Source organism: Lucilia sericata, unplaced genomic scaffold, assembly GCF_015586225.1.
Source record: "Lucilia sericata isolate MDLA Ls3-8-SP2 unplaced genomic scaffold, ASM1558622v1 Contig000466F_arrow, whole genome shotgun sequence".
Lineage (NCBI taxonomy): Eukaryota > Metazoa > Arthropoda > Insecta > Diptera > Calliphoridae > Lucilia > Lucilia sericata.
Window position 1 is genome coordinate 254,342 of NW_023994481.1, and position 19,839 is coordinate 274,180.

General features: G+C 33.4%; 2 protein-coding genes across 3 annotated transcripts; one reads left to right on the forward strand and one right to left on the reverse strand.

Annotated features, from left to right (window-relative positions):
• Positions 1 to 2,222: 2,222 nt before the first annotated feature.
• LOC119605220 (protein HID1) lies at positions 2,223 to 5,602 on the reverse strand. The gene is made up of 2 exons (XM_037958188.1): positions 4,048 to 5,602; positions 2,223 to 3,988 (listed from the first exon to the last, which is right to left on the reverse strand). The coding sequence occupies exons 1-2, from the start codon at positions 5,411 to 5,413 to the stop codon at positions 2,646 to 2,648; spliced, it is 2,709 nt and encodes a 902-aa protein (XP_037814116.1). The 5' UTR covers positions 5,414 to 5,602; the 3' UTR covers positions 2,223 to 2,645.
• A 588-nt stretch (positions 5,603 to 6,190) lies between these two features.
• Positions 6,191 to 18,968, forward strand: LOC119605230 (Golgi-specific brefeldin A-resistance guanine nucleotide exchange factor 1). 2 transcript variants are annotated; one of them, XM_037958201.1, is made up of 9 exons: positions 6,191 to 6,654; positions 6,810 to 7,008; positions 8,558 to 9,663; positions 9,728 to 10,723; positions 12,327 to 12,535; positions 12,597 to 12,823; positions 12,887 to 15,244; positions 17,375 to 17,646; positions 17,741 to 18,968. In XM_037958201.1, the coding sequence occupies exons 1-9, from the start codon at positions 6,553 to 6,555 to the stop codon at positions 18,926 to 18,928; spliced, it is 6,657 nt and encodes a 2,218-aa protein (XP_037814129.1). In that variant the 5' UTR covers positions 6,191 to 6,552; the 3' UTR covers positions 18,929 to 18,968. The 2 variants fall into 2 exon arrangements, with proteins under 2 accessions (XP_037814129.1, XP_037814130.1); XM_037958202.1 differs by lacking the exon at positions 17,741 to 18,968 and having other exon boundaries at positions 6,197 to 6,654; positions 17,311 to 17,447.
• Positions 18,969 to 19,839: the final 871 nt, after the last annotated feature.

A 19,839-nucleotide genomic window follows, 5' to 3' on the forward strand; every position in this document is an offset into this window, starting at 1 on the left:
AGTTCTTCGTGCAAAATTTGAAGAATTTAGTTCTATTAGTTTCCCAGATAAACGAATTTTTGTATTTAATTCATATGGGAGGTTCCGCTCCCCTCATTGGTAGTCCCCCAATTTATTACCCTAAATGTTTACATGGATGTTAAAGTTCTTCCAGAACAACATCCTTTAAAGGGATCACAAAGAGATTGAAAAATATTCCAAAAGTTTCACTTTGAAAAAATTGAGTGAATCTGAAAAAAAAAACATTTTTTCAGAAAAAATCTATGTTTACCATAAAAAATTTATGTTTTTTCATAAAAATACATTTTTTTTTTTTTTTTTTTTTTTGAAAATAATTTTGAATTAATTTTCCCCAAAGTTGTAATTTTTATTAAAACTTTGACATTTTATTTCATAACAGATGTTTCATTAGAAGTAAACTACAACAAATTTCGACTAAATAAGAATTCAACTCTAGAACTGAACTGGACCTGAAATAGAACTGAGCTAGAACTGAACTAGAGCTTGAACTAGAACTTGAAATGAAAAAGAAATAGAACTAATCTAGAACTTGAACTGCACTAGAACTGAAATAAAACTTGAAATTAACTAAAACTTGATCTGGAACTGAACTAGGACTGAATTATAACTGAAATACAAATGAGCTACAACTGAACTAGAACTTAACAAAATCTGAAGAAAAACCGAATTAGAACTGAACTAGAACTGACTAGAACTGTATTAGAACAGAACCAGAACTGTAGTATAACTGAGCTACAACTGAACTAGAAGCAAACCGAAACTGTACTAGAACATTACTAAAACTATAATTCATTACTGAACTGCACTAAAACTAGATGTGATCAAGAATTAAATAAGAACTGCTGTGGATAAAATAAAAATTACGTAAAACGCAATGAATTTGCTAATTCGTTATTATTATCTTTACAACAGCTGTATTGATTTTCTTATTGGAAAATTACTTTGTCAAAAATATTCAACTCAGAAATTGACTTTTTACCTACACCAATCTTCATTTACAGCAACAGCTGTTGTTTGTTTACATAAAAATGAAAACAAAACAGAGAAGCCACATTATTAGAGATGCCACATGAAAAAAATTTAAATGAGTACTTCCCCATAAACAAAATACCCAAAAATTTCTTATATTTGACATTAGTTGCATATTTTTTAAGATATATTTTGCTTTTATTTTATATAGTTTATTTTTATTTTGTAACATAATATAATAATTATTTATTTGCTTAGTTTGGAATATAGTTTTTGTTGTTTGTTTTGTTTAACTTTACTTTTATAATTAAAATAAATACTTTTTTATGTTAAAAATAACGGTAATAAGTAGTTTTTTTCAGAAAAAATTGCACTTAAACTTAAATACACACAAAAAAGCTAAAAAAATGTTTAAATATTACATTAAGAACTAGCAGTTTGTTGAATAAATAAATGTATTTAAAGAGTTTTTGTTTATACACCCGTGTTTTTTTAAGATAAAGATGGTGTGGAGAGGGGGAATAAACATATATTTCAGTTATTGACAGATAACTAATTTGATTGAATTTTTATGTTAAGTGTATATGCCATGTAAAGCGATAAGAGAGTTATTTAAAAAAAATTGGTCTTTTATCATAGTTTTTTTTTTTTTTAATTTAAAAGGGAAAGCCGTAGAATAATTTTGAGCGGTTTGTGTTCATGAAAAACGTAATCAATGTGGAATAGGTAGTAGTGAGAGGATGAGCGACAGTGTTTAGCTTGGAATGTTGTATACGATGACTACGTTTTTGTTTATTTTTTAGGATAAAGGACATCAATTTTTGATTATTTACAAAAAGCATCGATTTGTTTTCTGTTTTAGGTTTTAAATTTTTCATTAGAGGGGGATAGGATCTTAAACTGGAGAGAAACTAGAACCGCACTGAAGCTGAAGTAGATTTGAACTAGAACAGAACTAGAGCTGAAGTAGATTTGAACTGGAACTGAACTAGAACTTAACTTGAACTAGAACTGAACTAGAACTGAAAAAGAACTGAACTAGAACTGAACTAGAACTGAACTAGAACTGAACTAGAACTGAACTAGAACTGAACTAGAACTGAACTAGAACTGAACTAGAACTGAACTAGAACTGAACTAGAACTGAACTAGAACTGAACTAGAACTGAACTAGAACTGAACTAGAACTGAACTAGAACTGAACTAGAACTGAACTAGAACTTAACTAGAACTGAACTAGAACTGAAAAAGAACTGAACTAGAACTGAACTAGAACTGAACTAGAACTGAACTAGAACTGAACTAGAACTGAACTAGAACTTAACTAGAACTTAAATAGAACTGAACTAGATCAAAACTTGAACAAGTGCAGTAATTCGATCCCAGGTTTGAAACTTTTCCGAAAGAAAACTGTGTCATACCCGAATGTTATCTTTAAATAATAGCAAAGGTGTACATTTTTCCCCATTTCTTTTGGTGTAACGAGCCCCTTAAAGCTTAACTTATTTAAATTTATAAATATTTCTATAATTAAGAATCTCCCCAGAGAATTTCTTCAATTTCCCCACTGAAGAACTCTAGCTTAATGCTGTCATTTGTGTAGTGTATCGTGTATATATCTCGCTTACCTCCTAACCTTAGTTGTTATTCAACATTTAGACTCTTTGGATTTCAAATAATTTCACTTCTGTATCATACCAAATGGCGGGCTCCACGTTACGCAAATATATGACACCCCATATATAGGTACGGAACCAGGCGGTGGTGCCAGCATTAGCCTGATACTTGCGTATGAGTATTGGATGAGGTACGGGCAGTAGACCCACTAGAGTGCCATGTTGTAAGAACTTCAAAATTTCCGATTCATCGGTAAGACCCTTATCGATGCAGATTTTCTCTACTTGTGGTACTAAGACCTGCAGCAAACGCATAATGGTTTGTAGGGGTAATTTCGAGCGCCAAGAGACAATCCATTCCGGGGTAGGGGTCCATACTTCCGTCGAAGGTTGATGTACCATACGTATGCTGCCACGATGTGCCACTGAAAGGCGGCTAAAGGGTGATTTTTCGTCGGCGTTTTCTACATGACCATTGGGACTGGCGGTTCTAGATTCTGAAGGAGATCTTTCGTTTATTTTATCGAAACGTACAATGTCAGAGGTGCCATCTATGGTGGGTGTTTGATCTACCGAACCTGGATGAGCCTGCTCACGCTCAGTCATTTGATTAATGCCCGGAGTATCGGGTAGTGAGGCCTTTAAAGTACCCGGTTCTGCTGGCAAAGCGGGGAAAGCACCCTCCATTTGCTGTTCGCCTTGTTGAGTATGTGACTCTGTCTCTGACTCCTCGACTAAGCTTAAATTAGGCTCCTCATTGTTAGTTCTTTTAGCACATACCTTTTTAATTTCCTCCTCATCTTCTTCGTCCAAATCCTCGTCATCCTCCTCCTCATCTTCGACACTATGCGGCAAAGGAGAATTGAAATTTTGAACTACCGTTGTTAACCTCTTTTGCCTAACTGGAGGCAAATTAAATTTACCCACTTTACGGCCACTTAAACACTTAGCTATGCCCGCCATGTCGGAGGGTAAATTAGCCATGGCATGGAAAACATGCCGTTTACGTATAATGGTATAAACTAAATTAGAATTGCCGTCAAATTGATATTGTATGATGTTATTAAAGATTTCCAATAAAAAGAATACCAAATGATGATTACTGGGAGCGGAGAGCAGAAACCAGGGTGTGCTAAAGGCCTCTAGTAAATGCAATAGTTTAACACTGGCTACCATGGATAAAGTCTTCAAATAAGGAGAAACATTAACCAGAATGGTAAGCAAGCAGTCAAATAAAGGCTGTAGTCTTTGATGGCCAGTGGCGATGATTTTGTGGAATACAGTAATCAATAGATCAGCATGAGTGCCGGTAAAAACGGGTATATCCATGGGCACGGTGGCGGTATAGGGCTTATTAAGGCGCACACCAAAATTTCGTTCCCCTAGGAAAAGAAAAAAAAGGTTTACATTTAGTTTATGTATAAAGAATTATTTAACCTACCGGATAACAACAGCAGAATAAACACTCCTATATGCATAAGACCCACTTTTGACTGATCTGCTCTTGAATAATTTAAATGATAAAGAATTGGTATCAATATATCCAAAACATCGGAACTTTTCAAAACAAAATACAAAAATTTCTTATTGTAATCGCAAATTTTCCAAAACAATATCAAAAGTTCCTGATGACAATGCAAACGTTTGGTAGAATTGGGTAAATAGTTTTGCACCAAAGGATTATTAAGCAAACGCGTAATGCCCTTTAAAATAAAATGAAAATCCTCATCGCGATGAACTCTAGAGAGATAATTAATGAATAGATTATCACCACAAACATCATCGTAAGCAGTGGGAGCTAAAGCCGAGGAACTGCCTCCTTTAACATGTCTTTGCAGTTCCAATTGATGCTGCTGCAATTGTTGTTGCTGCATAATCATGTCATGATCTAAGGTAACTATTAAAATTTGCAAACAAGCCTCCACTAAAGGTTCCGTGGTATCGGTAAAGAGTAGATGATTGTAGGGTACACCAAAACCCACGGGATCATAGCTGCATACGGAATTCAGAAAGGAAGTAAACAAGGGCAAGGCATGGCGATTATCGGCCGAAGTAAAATAAGCTATCCATTTATTGGGTTCCTCTGTGGGTTGAGGCGTGCGATACATGGGCTCCGAGAAACAGGTTAGAAGTAATTTTAACAATTCCGTGCGCCTACGCTCCATATGAGCATTTTTGGGTGGTGAGTGGGCAAAACCTACACCTGCCTCCCATATATATTCACAGCTATCAATATTAGCCAATTCCTCTGCCTTATCAGGACCTGGACGGCGGGTGGCAGTCACCGTAAAGTCTGGACAAAATAACAAATCACTAACAGCATTTAGCAATGACTGAGCCAAGGGCACAGTATGATTTTGTGCTGCCAAATATTCACGCTCAGCATCATCCACCTCCCCACCACCTACCGACGGCTTTTGTTGTGGCTTTTCTTGGCTAGCAGGCAAACTGCTCCAGAAAAAATGACGCCATTTATCATCTTCAAATATATAGGGCATTATACGTATCAGCAGACGTACACAATTTAAAACACATTGCTGTTCGGCTTGGGTACGACAACTACTATCGACCGCCTCCGCAAGTTTCTCCACAGCCTTATAACATAAGGTGGCCAAATTGGCAGGATTTTCATTGCGTATATTACGTATCTCGGCTGCCGTAACCAAGGCAAATACATCCTCCAGCGATGTTTGATGGCCCGACCAGAATTGATCCCAAAATGGGTCATCAGCATCGATCTTTTGATGTTTTTGCGTCAACTGGACAATGGCTTTGCGAAAGTTTAACTTTGAATCAGTATTGCCCATATTGTAGCAAATTTCTTTAGGTATATCACACTTTTTAAATGATTTTTTTTAATTTCTTTTTTCACTTAAGTAAATTATAGATTTTTCTTTTATTTTTTATTCTGAAATTAAAGTTATTTTTGTTATTTTTTCACAATTTTCTAACTATTTTAAACAAAAACACGTATTAGCAAGAAAAATTTTCTTTGACACATAATTTTTTTTCTACCACTACTTCACTTCTTCTTGTTTTTGTTAATTTCTGGCTCTTGCTGTCATTCATACAAACTCTCTCTCTCTCTCTTTGTCATATATCAGGCATGGAAAATTGAAATGTTGTTAAAGTACTAGTACCAAAAATAGTAGCGCTATTTTAGTATAAAAACTAATAAATAAATTAGACGACTGATAAGACTACGGACTAGACAAAAGATTAGACGATAGACTAGATTACCGACTAGACTATAGAATATAGACTCGATTATAGACCAGACTATAGACTAGACCATAGCTTAGACTATAGACTAGTCTGTAGAGAGGACTATAAGTTAGACTATGGACTACACCATGGCTGGACTATAGACTAGTCTATAGAGTCGCCTGTAAATTAGTCCATGGACTGGATCATTCCATGGACTAGACTTATCTAAAAATTATGAAAATGTTATTTTTTACTGAAATACCATCCCAGCCATATATTTACGTTTATTGTGCTGCCATATCATTATATTCAGTTTAAAAAAATGTTTGCCAAAACAAATTTTGACAGTTTTGCTTTGCCTTAACGAAACGTCATCACTTATTAAAAGAAAAAAACAGCAACGATCAAGAAGAAGCAGATAGCAGGAAAAACAAGCTTCAAGAAAATTTGATTTTTTATTAATTCGTGGTTGCGTGTTGTATTTTTTAACGAAAATTTAATTAATTTCCTTAAAAATAAAATGTAAATTAATAAAAAACAACACAAAGCAACAAGTGTTTCATCATTTACACTTAATAGTAGTAAAAAAAGTTAAAACAATTTAAAGAAAAGAGAAAAATCCCCAGAAACTAACAACACCCCATCATCAAGAATTTTTTGTGCTTAATTTTTTTTTCATTTACTGAAAAAAAGAAAATTTTATCAAGGTTTTTCCTAAAAATCGCAAATTTAAGCAAAAATGTCTTTGCCTGGCAATGGCATATTTGTGGTCCGGGGCGAAATGTCCACTTTGATGACCGCTATGCGTAGAGGCTCCCGTTGGAATGCCACCGCATACGTGGTAAGTTTGTATTTGCTTATATCTTGCTTTGTATATATTATGTACTTATATATTGTGTGTTTGTATATACTTTATTACTATATAAGTTTACATATGGTGTTTTTAGTGTTTTTGTTAATAATTAAAATAAAATATATGTTTTCTTATTTTTGTAGGATGAGGAAAAAGATGGTTTAATGAAATTATTTATGGACCTTAAGCAAGTGCTTAATCGTATTGAGGATTTGCGCTTAATCGATCCGAATATCTTTTTGGCCCCCTTTCTGGAGGTCATACGCACCGAAGAGACCACGGGAGCGGTCACTAGTTTGGCCTTATCAGCTATAAACAAATTTCTTTCCTATGGTTTGATAGGTAAGGAAGTTAAATTGTATTTCTTATTTGATTTTGAGACTCTGCGTCATTATGATTAAGATTTGTAAGAGGAAATCCGAAAGATAAAAACTTTCTTATTGGATTTTCGTATGAGCGTTAAAAATTGTTTTCATAAAAACCTCAATTAAAATTGTTCGAAATGTGTTAAATAAAAACAAAGTCTAGAACTGAACTAGAACTGAACTAGAACTGAACTAGAACTGAACTAGAACTGAACTAGAACTGAACTAGAACTGAACTGAACTAGAACTGAACTAGAACTGAACTAGAACTGAACTAGAACTGAACTAGAACTGAACTAGAACTGAACTAGAACTGAACTAGAACTGAACTAGAACTGAACTAGAACTGAACTAGAACTGAACTAGAACTGAACTAGAACTGAACTAGAACTGAACTACTGAACTAGAACTGAACTAGAACTGAACTAGAACTGAACTAGAACTGAACTAGAACTGAACTAGAACTGAACTAGAACTGAACTAGAACTGAACTAGAACTGAACTAGAACTGAACTAGAACTGAACTAGAACTGAACTAGAACTGAACTAGAACTGAACTAGAACTGAACTAGAACTGAACTAGAACTGAACTAGAATTGAACTAGAACTGAACTAGAACTGAACTAGAACTGAACTAGAACTGAACTAGAACTGAACTAGAACTGAACTAGAACTGAACTAGAACTAGAACTGAACTAGAACTGAACTAGAACTGAACTAGAACTGAACTAGAACTGAACTAGAACTGAACTAGAACTGAACTAGAACTGAACTAGAACTGAACTAGAACTGAACTAGAACTGAACTAGAACTGAACTAGAAATGAACTAGAAATGAACTAGAAATGAACTAGAACTGAACTAGAACTGAACTAGAACTGAACTAGAACTGAACTAGAACTGAACTAGAACTGAACTAGAACTGAACTAGAACTGAACTAGAACTGAACTAGAACTGAACTAGAACTGAACTAGAACTGAACTAGAACTGAACTAGAACTGAACTAGAACTGAACTAGAACTGAACTAGAACTGAACTAGAACTGAACTAGAACTGAACTAGAACTGAACTAGAACTGAACTAGAACTGAACTAGAACTGAACTAGAACTGAACTAGAACTGAACTAGAACTGAACTAGAACTGAACTAGAACTGAACTAGAACTGAACTAGAACTGAACTAGAACTGAACTAGAACTGAACTAGAACTGAACTAGAACTGAACTAGAACTGAACTAGAACTGAACTAGAACTGAACTAGAACTGAACTAGAACTGAACTAGAACTGAACTAGAACTGTACTAGAACTGTACTAGAACTGAACTAGAATTGAACTAGAACTGAACTAGAACTGAACTAGAACTGAACTAGAACTGAACTAGAACTGAACTAGAACTGAACTAGAACTGAACTAGAACTGAACTAGAACTGAACTAGAACTGAACTAGAACTGAACTAGAACTGAACTAGAATGGAACTGTACTGTATTTTTTTCTAATTTGTATCCTCTCTCCGCCTTTTAACTAGATCCCACATCCCCCAATCTGGCGGTAATAATAGAAAACATAGCTGATGCAGTGACTCACGCCCGTTTCATGGGCACCGATCAGTCATCGGATGGTGTCACTCTCTTTCGTGTAGTTGAAGTTCTGCACACACTCATGCGCAGTCCTGAAGGTTCAGTGCTAACGAACGAAGCTGTTTGCGAAGTTATGTTAAGTTGTTTTAAAATCTGTTTCGAACCAAGACTCAATGAACTTTTACGCCGATCAGCCGAGCAGGCCTTAAAAGATATGGTTCTATTGCTGTTTATGCGTTTGCCGCAATTCGCTGATGATCGCAGTGAATCGGGTTTATTGAAGAAATTTCAAATGATGGCTGCTTCCATGGAAAATGATAAAAAGCAAAGGAAAAAATCGCTTAAAACACAAACATCAAGTGATACGAATCTGAAGCGTAGTCAGAGTTTAAAGGGTAATGATTTAACTAAACTGGGTACGGAGGAACAGCAGCAGCGTAAAATTTCTACCCACTCACAGCCGGGAGAGGATACTGGTACTCTACAGACACCAGGGCCGGTCAATCATTTGAAAGCTCCTCCCTTGGCCACCACACCAGCTACACCAGCTGGTAATATTGTAGACTTGCAGGGGAAAATAACCCAAACTCCCACCTCTGCTTTAACACAACAAGCTGATAGCACAGATATGGCGGTAGATACTACAACCATTAATACTGATGTTAACACCCCCTTGATATCGGTAGAACCAGCATCACCACCCACTAATAACAACACTGAAGCAGATTTAGAACAACGTCCTCAGTCGCCCCATTCCCAGGCGGGCAGTAGTGAATATATAAATTCTGTAGGAGTACGTTTTACCCAACAAAACTCTGTGGATGGTTCAGAGGGTATGGCACCCTTGGTGCCCTATGGTTTGCCTTGTATACAGGAATTATTCAGATTCTTAATATTATTGTGCAATCCCTTGGATAAACAAAACACCGATACCATGATGCACATGGGTTTAAGTCTGTTGACAGTGGCTTTTGAAGTAGGAGCCGATAATATAGGCAAATATGACTCTTTGCTGCAGTTGGTTAAAGACGATTTGTGTCGTAATCTATTTGCGGTAAGTATTTCTAACTAAAATTCTCCAAAAAATTAAAATTGAATTTCATTTCTTTGCCTTTTAGCTTATGAACTCTGAACGTTTGACCATTTTTGCTGCTGATTTGCAAGTTTGTTTCTTGCTTTTCGAATCGCTGAGAGGTCATCTTAAATTCCAATTGGAATTTTATTTAAGAAAACTGAACGAAATCATTGCCAGTGATAATCCCAAGACTCCCTATGAAATGCGTGAATTGGCTTTGGATAATTTACTACAATTGTGGCGTATTCCTGGTTTCGTTACCGAGCTTTATATCAATTACGATTGTGATTTATATTGCAGTGATTTGTTTGAAAGTATTACCAATTTACTATCTAAGTACACGCTCTCTGCCACAAATGCCATCTACAATACCCATATAATAGCTATGGATACTTTGATTTCCGTGGTGGATAGCATAGAAAGTAATTGTGCTGCCGCCAAAAATACCAATTCTTCGACTAATGTAACTAATACAGCAGATTCAACAAATCCTAATAACCCCTCCTCTGCCCTCAGGCACTCACGCCACAATTCCGGTTTAGAAGGCATTGTAATCGATGATCCCAATAATATGGAAGACACTAAAGTGGAAAATATTTCCAAATTTCTTAACTCCTCTACACGCATACGTTTACTATCGGGTGATACTGCTGCCGAAAAGGCTATTACACGTGAATATCTAAAAGATGTCAAAAACAAAAAACGTATTCTCAGTCAAGGTACTGAACTTTTCAATCAAAGACCCGATAAGGGCATACAATTCTTACAGGAGAATGGTATTTTAAATCCTCAACTTGATCCCATGGAAGTGGCTTTATTCTTACGTGAAAATCCTGGTCTTGATAAGAAAATGATTGGAGAATATATATCGAAAAAGAAAAATGTTGATTCTAAAATTCTTATGAATTTTGTGGAATCATTTGACTTTAATGGTTTGCGCGTTGATCAGGCGCTGCGTTTGTATTTGGAAACATTCCGTTTGCCCGGTGAGGCTCCATTGATTTTCTTGGTTTTGGAACATTTTGCAGATCATTGGCATGTAAGTGAAAGATTTATAATAACTTTTAATAGGATTAAAATAATCTGAAGAATTAAGGGATTATTATGAGTAAAAATGCATTATAATGGGATTAAAATTAATTAGAATGGGATTATAATGTGTTAGATACATTGGAAAGCGCTTATAATGTATAAAAATGCTTTATAATGAGATTATAATGTATAAAATTACATTATAATGTGATTATAATATGTAAAAAAATGTTATAATGGGATTATAATGTAGAAAAATGCATTATAATGGGATTATAATGTGTCAAATTATATTATAATGCAATTATAATATATACAAATATGTTATAATGACATTATAATATATAAAAATTCATTATAATGGGATTGTAATGTGTCAGATAATATTATAATGCAATTATAATATGTGAAAATATGTTATAATGGGATTATAAAGTATAAAAATGCATTATAATGGGATTGTAATGTGTCAAATTATATTATAATGCTATTATAATATGTAAAATATCTTATAATGCGATTTTAGTATATAAACATGCATTATAATGAGATTATACTGTGTAAAATTTTATTATAATGAGCTTATAATATGTACAAATAAGTTATAATGGGATTATAATGTATAAAAATGCATTATAATAGGATTATATTGTATACAAATGCATTATAACGAGATTATAATATATTAAAATGCATTATAATGGGATTATAATGTGTAAAAATATGTTAAAATGTGATTATAATGTACAAAAATGCTTTATAATGGGATTATAATGTGTAAAATTATATTATAATGCGATTATAATATGTAAAAATATATTATAATGTGATTTTAATCTATATTAATGCATTATAATGGGATTATAATGTGTAAAATTATATTATAATGGCATTATAATATATAAAAATGCATTATAATAGTATTATAACGTTTACAAATACATTATAATAGGGTAATAATGTACAAAAATGCATTATAATCCAATTATAATGTACAAAAATACATTATAATACAATTATAACTGATAAGAGTTGATTGTAGTGCGATTATAATGCATTAAAATCTTTATAATGTGATTTTAATGAATCAAAATACACATTAATGAGATTATAATATACTTCAATATATTATAATGGGATTATAATGTATTGAAGTATATTATAATGTGATTATAATATATACAAATACATTATAATACGATTATAATATATAAAAATACATTATAATACGATTATAATTTTTATGAATACATTATAATGAGATAATAATGATAAAAAATACATTATAATACAATTATAATGTATAAAAACACATTATAATGCAAAGATAATGTATAAAAATATATTATAATGGGATTATAATGTATGAAAATACATTATAATAGGATTATAATGCATTAGAGTATACGATATTCCGGTTATAAGGCATATGAGATCATTATATTGCGATTATAATGTATAAAAATGTTTTATAATGAATTTTAAAGGTGATTTAATTATAATTACGTTTTAGAATTTGTTTATAAAGCTTTATAAAACTATTAGAGTACATTACAATGTAACTCCTAATGAAATTCCAATTAAATCTCATTGCCCATACCTTATTACAGAAACAAAATGGTGAACCCTTCGCCAATACCGATGCTGCCTTTAGTGTGGCCTATGCTATTATTATGTTGAATATGGATCAACATAATTCTAATGCCAAACGTTTAAATGTACCTATGACTCAGGAAGATTTCTTAAAAAATCTAAGAGGTCTCAATGGTGGTAGTGATTTTGATCAAGAACTTTTGGCCACCATATTCAATGCCATTAAGTAAGTTGGAACTGGTTTTCACAAAAATATTTTTTTATTAAATTTCTAATTGGGATTACAGAAACGAAGAAATTGTTATGCCGGCCGAGCAGACTGGTCTAGTGCGTGAAAATTACTTGTGGAAAGTGTTATTGAGACGTGGTGCCACTTCGGATGGTGCTTTTAACTATGTACACGATGCCACTTATGATATGGAAATCTTTAATGTTATATGGGGTCCTTCGTTGTCTTCTTTAAGTTTTATGTTTGATAAGAGCAGTGAAAATGGTTATCAAAGAACTTTGGCCGGTAATTTTGAAGAAATTAGATTGTAATTTAAGAAATGTTTAAAATTTCCTTTGATATATTTAGGTTTTACCAAATGTGCAGGCATTTCGGCTTTCTATAATCTTTATGAGGACTTTGATGCCTTGATTTTGACCTTGTGCAAGTTCACCTCCATTTTAAGCAGTGCCCAACAAGAGGCCCCTAACCCAGCCTTAAACGAAATAGTGCAAGCGGTTAATTTTGGTTTGAATCCTAAAGCTCAAGCAGCCATGCGCACGGTATTTGCTTTGGTCCATGATTATGGTGATTCTTTAAGAGATGGCTGGCGCCATATCTTGGATATTTATCTGCAACTATTCCGTTTGAAATTATTACCCAAATCTTTAATGGAGGTAGAAGATTTTTGTGAACCTTCTGGCAAGGCTCAATTGATACTAGAGAAACCCAGTCAAAAACAAGAATCTGGTTTATTCTCTAGTCTTTACTCCTACCTCTCCTCCGAGGGTCAAAGAGAACCTTCCTATGAGGAACAGGAATTTATTAAAATAGGAAAGAAATGCATTAAGGAATGCCAATTGGATCAAATGATTCAGGAATCGAAATTTGTGCAATTGGAGTCATTGCAGGAGTTATTGAAACAGGTGTTGGGTTCTGTTAAGGCTCCTAATGCCCACAAATCTATAGGCATGCCTTTTTCAGAGGATATTGTGGTGTTTTGGATGGAGTTTTTGGTGAAAATTGTTATTTACAACAGAGATCGCATGATACCCTTGTGGCCGGCTGTTAGAGATCAAATGTATTTACTGTTAATGGGCAGTGCCTCCTGTGGTTATGATTATTTACTCAACCGTTGCATAGTAGCCATGCTTAAGTTGGCCATTTATCTAATGCGCAATGAAGAATTGTGTCCGGTGGTATTGAAATCCTTAAAAATGCTGCTGATGCTAAAGCCCAGTGTCATCTTGCGCATTTCTAAACAGATTTCTATAGGCATGTATGAATTACTCAAGACCTCGGCTCAAAATATACATTCCGAACAGGATTGGCAAATAGTTTTTACAATATTGGAATGTGTAGGCGCTGGCGCAGAGCCGCCAGAATATGAAGATGCTTCACTGCCGCAACCCAATGGTATGACAGCCAAATCAGATGGCGCTTTAAGTAGTGAGGAGGATTCCGGTCTGCCTGATAGAGGTTATATATCAGACTCGGAATTGGCTGGCAAACAAGCTACAAGAACTCAACAAACTCAGCAAGCAGGACAACAGCAGCAAAATTCCAATACCAGCAGTCCCTTTCCCTCTAGTCCCACGGCAGAGAATTGGATTTTGGTTAATAAAGATACGGACTTAACAGCGGCTGCTTCACGGCCACAATCACCACCAGAATCCTTGGCAGGGGCGCCCACTTTATCTAATCTTATCTACAATTGCAAGCTAATGGATCATATGCCTTTTGCTTTATTCAAATGTTGGGACTCTTTGGCCTTTATAGTACGCAATGTGGCCCATATAACACCCTACAACTTTGAGAGTTGTGTCCGCTGTATACGCACCTTTGTGGAGGCCTGCCGTGATGGTGGCATACGTCAAAGACGTAAATTTGAGGCCTCCTTATTAGCGGGAGGACAAAATCAAAAGAAACGTGCGGCCAACAAACGTAATACTAGCGCAAATGAACGCTCCAAACATCATAGCCATGATAGTCATGGTCATTTGGAAAACACTGGCGATATTGGAGAAGAAAACGATGATGATTTGGCTCAACGTTATGAGACTTTGTCCATACAATTGCTAGATCTTATGTACACTTTGTATACCCGCACTGCTCAGATATTCCGCTGGTGGGCCGAAGAAGGCTGTGCTGTGCCTCAGTGCTCTGCCTTATGGGCTCAGGGTTGGTGTCCTCTTTTACAGGGCATAGCCCGTTTAGCCATGGATAGACGCCGTGAGGTTAGAACCTACGCCATATCCTGTCTTCAACAAAGAGCTTTACTTGTGCACGATCTACAAACTCTCTCCGGTACTGAATGGGCTTCCTGTTTCCAACAGGTTCTATTTCCTCTACTCAACGAACTGCTACCCGATAGCCCGGCTGTGGCACTGTTAGATCCCATACTCCTAGAAGAATCACGTATACGTACCGCCACCATTATGTCAAAAGTTTTCTTACATCACCTAACCCCCCTGATAGAACTGGGTAATGCTTTCAATGAACTTTGGATACAAATTTTAGATTATATAGAAAAGTTCATGAAAGTTGGTTCGGATATGCTGTCGGAACAAATGCAAGAAATTTTAAAAAATATGCTGCTGGTCATGCATTCAGTAAGAGTTTTCCATAATAATGATGGCTCCCTGCATATGGCTTTGTGGGAGTTAACCTGGAAGAGAATAGGAGAATTTTTACCCAATCTTAAAGATGAACTATTCCGGGATGAGGGTAAGTGAACATTTTTCTTATAAATTTATTTCATTATTATCATCGTTATCATTATTTCATAATTATATTCTAAATAAACCTAAAGGTTACTTCGAACAGGCCTTGAAATTGTATGCAAATACCAATCAATTAAAACCAACTAGTAAAGAATATGGAATTAAATCTCAAGTGGCCTGAAAATTAAAAAAAAATAAATTTCTAGTAAAAACCTTATTGCAAAAAGTATAAGACCATTAAAAGTTGATTAAACAAACCGAAATTTGAAACAGATTTTCTTAATTTTAGGGGCAGAAAAATACTTAAGACAGTTTCAAAATTCTAGCAGAATATATTTTGTATTTTTATTTATTTTCGTAAAAATTTCTTAATGAATTTGTTTAAAACAATAAGGAAATTGAAGAATTTACAGCAGGTTTTTGTAAAACATTAAATATACACATTAAATTGCTTTAATTTAGAATGATTTTGTATAATTTTATAATTATTTTAATGAAATGTAGTTTTTTTAGAAAAATTCTTTTTATTTATAAAGAAACTTTTGATTTTATGTATTTAAGTTTTTATTTAATTATAAAGTGTAAAAATATATTATAATGCGATTATAATGTATGAAAACACATTATAATGCTATTATAATGCATAAAAAATCATTATAATGCGATTATAATGCATAAAAATACATTATATTGCGATTATAATGTATGAAAATACAGTATAATGCGGTTGTAATGTATGAAAATACATTATAATACCATTTTAATATATAGAAATACATTATAAAGCGATTATAACGTATGAAAATACATTATAATGCGATTATAATGTATAAAAATACATTATAATGAAATTATAATGTATGAAAATAAATTATAATGCGATTATAATGTATACAATACATTATATTGCGATTATTATGTATAAAAATACTTTATAATACGATTATAATGTATGAAAATACATTATAATGCTATTATAATGTATGAAAATAAATTATAATGCGATTATAATGTATAAAATACATTATAATCCGATTATTATGTATGAAAATACATTATAATGCGATTATAATGTATGCAAATACATTATAATGCGACTATAATACATGCAATAGATTATAATGTATAAAAATACATTATAATTCGATTATAATGCAAAAAATATATTATTATGCGATTATCATGTATGCAAATACATTATAATGCGATTATAATGCATGCAATACATTATCATGCGATTATAATGTATGCAAATACATTATAATGCGTTTATAATGCGTGAAAATACATTATAATGTATAAAAATAAATTATAATGTGATTACAATGTATAAGGATACATTATAATGCGATTATAATGTATATTAATACATTATAATGCGATTATATTGTATAAAAATACATTATAACGCGATTATAATGTATGAAAATACATTATAATGATTTTATAATGTATGAAAATACATTATAATAGGATTATAATTTATAAAAATACATTATAATGCGATTATAATGCATGCAATACATTATAATGTGATTATAATATATGCAAATACATTATAATGCGTTTATAATGCGTGAAAATACATTATAATATGATTGTAATGTATAAAAATAAATTATAATGTGATTATAATGTATAAGGATACATTATAATGAGATTATAATGTATAAAAATACATTATAATGCAATTATAATGTATATTAATACATTATAATGCGATTATAACGCATAAAAATACTTTATAATGGGATTATAATTTATAAAAATACATTATAATGCGATTATAATGTATAATAATACATTATAATGGGATTATAATGTATGGAACTACATTATAATGCGATGTTAATGTAGTGATATTCATTATAATGTGAATATAACGCATATGCTGCTTTTATAATTTTTGTCTGTGAAGTGTTTTTGTGTTTATTTTATGAAAATATGAACCCAATTATTGTCTTTTCTTTTGTTTTAAATTTCACCTTTCCTCAAAATCTCACACAACATACAACATTTCCATAAAATTGCAACAATCACCTAAAAACTCATCTACATACTTTAAATTAGTGTAAGCTCTCCTTAACACTAACAACACATCAAAAACTAATAAATTTTAAACAAAATTTTAAAGGAAATCGAGCTCATGTAATGCATCAGCAACAACAATCATCAACACCATCCACAACAACAACTATAAATGCTGATCTAAATAGAATACCAACGGTGGCCATAGTACCGCAACCTCAGGCTTTAATACAACAGCAAACGGCTCCCATACAAATTCAGCAACAACAACAACAATCACCTTTATTAATGTCACCAGTGGAATCACCACGTCATAGCATTATATTACAGCCTCCTCAAGCAGAGGCTTTACAAAAGCCGACCTTTATATTGGGACAAGTAAGATCGCAATGAAATTGATTTTTTTTTTGTTTTTTTTTTTCTTAAAAAGGATTATTTTTGTTTTGTTTTTTTTTTTTCTTCAAACAAAAAGTTACCACCATCTAATGCTAATATGGTACCCATGCCTATGTTAGTGCCACAACAACCTCAACAGCAGCAGCAGGTCCCTTTAATGCCCCAAACAACCTTAGATGATATACCCTCTACGAGTGATATTTTACTAACACAAACTATAGAACCCGAAGCTACGCTAACTACCAATACAACTTCTCCTATACACCAGCTAACAGCTTCCGAAGCTGTTAGCACAATGACCAATGAACAGATGACAAATCAAGCAACCGCCACTGCAGCAACCTCTAATGTTCCTACCGGTGTTAATAGCATGCCATTGAGTTCTACAATGACAGAAGCAACAGCAGGTTGTAATTCATATTCCATAGAACTATTTGAGACACCACCAACTGCATCAGCACCAACAGCCAGCTCACAGAAAAGTTATCAGCAACAACAAGCGACTCATTCCCAGGACTCTTCCGAAACTCAATCGTCAAACGAAACTCATCAGAGACAGGAGAGCATGCGCCAGTTACTGCAGCAGCAATACAATCAATATTATCAAAACTATCAACACCATCAGACCATAATGCAACATATGAAAAAAATGGCCAATGATTCGATGAACACCAGTAAAGAAGCTAATAATACCAGCACATTCAATACATCCATCTTAAGTGGCGATGAAGTTTCAACCATATCAGAAAGTGCTGAAGATTATAGACCTCCACCCACACAAGCAACCACAACATCAGCGTCAGCAGTCAATACATCGGCCAATGTGCCAATTTCCCATTTATTGGCCGGTAATGAGTATCCCTCGCTACACAAGCAGCCACCAACTGCCATTGTACAAAGTTTTGCTCCCGTCTATGTGCAGTCGGCCCAACAGCCCCAAGCAGGCAATGATATCTATCAGGAATATGTGCAAAATCCCTATAATTTAACGCTGCAACAAACGAATGCCAATATCACAGCTCCTCCCTTGGTGAGTGTGGAACAACATCAACAAAACTTACGACAATTACAGCTGCAATATCAGCAACAACAACAGCAGCAGCAGCAACAACAAATGGCTCAACAGCCTTCCTCTACACAAGCTACAGCTTCACAACATCTTAATCATACGGAAGCATTTAATAGCCCTGCCAATTATTTCACCTCCACTGTGGATCCTAATTCTATACCACCCGGTTCAGAAATGCTGTTTGGTCAACCCTAAAATGCTTGTTAATCTAAAAGGTTTTATTAATATAGAGTTGAAAAAAATAAAAGCAGGTTACTTTACTTTTCTAGTTGTTGTAATAAAAGTTTGTAAAGAAATTAGAGTTCAATAGAAGATATTAAAGAAATTCAATCACAATAGAGCCTTCTTCAAAGTATTTTCTGGACTCTGTCTCAGAGCACAACTCAATTAAGTGCACTGAGAGTTTTGCTGAATCGTTTTTAAAAGATTTTGAAAGTTTTCTTAAGCATAAGTAAAATTTCAATCACAATTGTCAAATTCAATCACAATGGCGGTGGTCTCTTGCTTAAGGAACAACTGAAAGAAGTAAAAATCAAAAATTTCTGTAAAATCTATAATTTCATTAAAAAAATTTCAATATTCCTTTAACAGAATAAAAATTTCTCTCAAAATCGTTAAATTCAATCACAATACAGCTTAATATACAAAGATTTGTGAGTACTCTCACTTAGATAAGAGCAGGATTAAGTCAAATCATTTGCTGCAAGAGAATTCCTCAATTTTATACAGGATTCTCTAAAATTCCTTAAGCATAATGAAAATTTCTTTCAAAACCCCGACATTCAATCACAATAGAGCTTTCTAAACAAAGATTTTTGTAAACTCTCACTTGAAGAACTAAAACTGGAGGTCCAATTATTAGCTGCATAAGAATTTAACAATTCTGTAAAAGATTTTTCAAATTTCCTAAAGCTTAATGATATTTTCAATCACAATTGTTAAACACAATCACAATAGAGCATTCTATGCCAATATATTTGAGAATTATCACTCAGAGAATCCCAAAAGGAAACAAATATCATTGCTCCAATAGAATTATTCAATATTGTACAAGATTTTCCAAGTTTCCTAAGTGTAATGAAAATTTCAATCACAATAGTTTAACA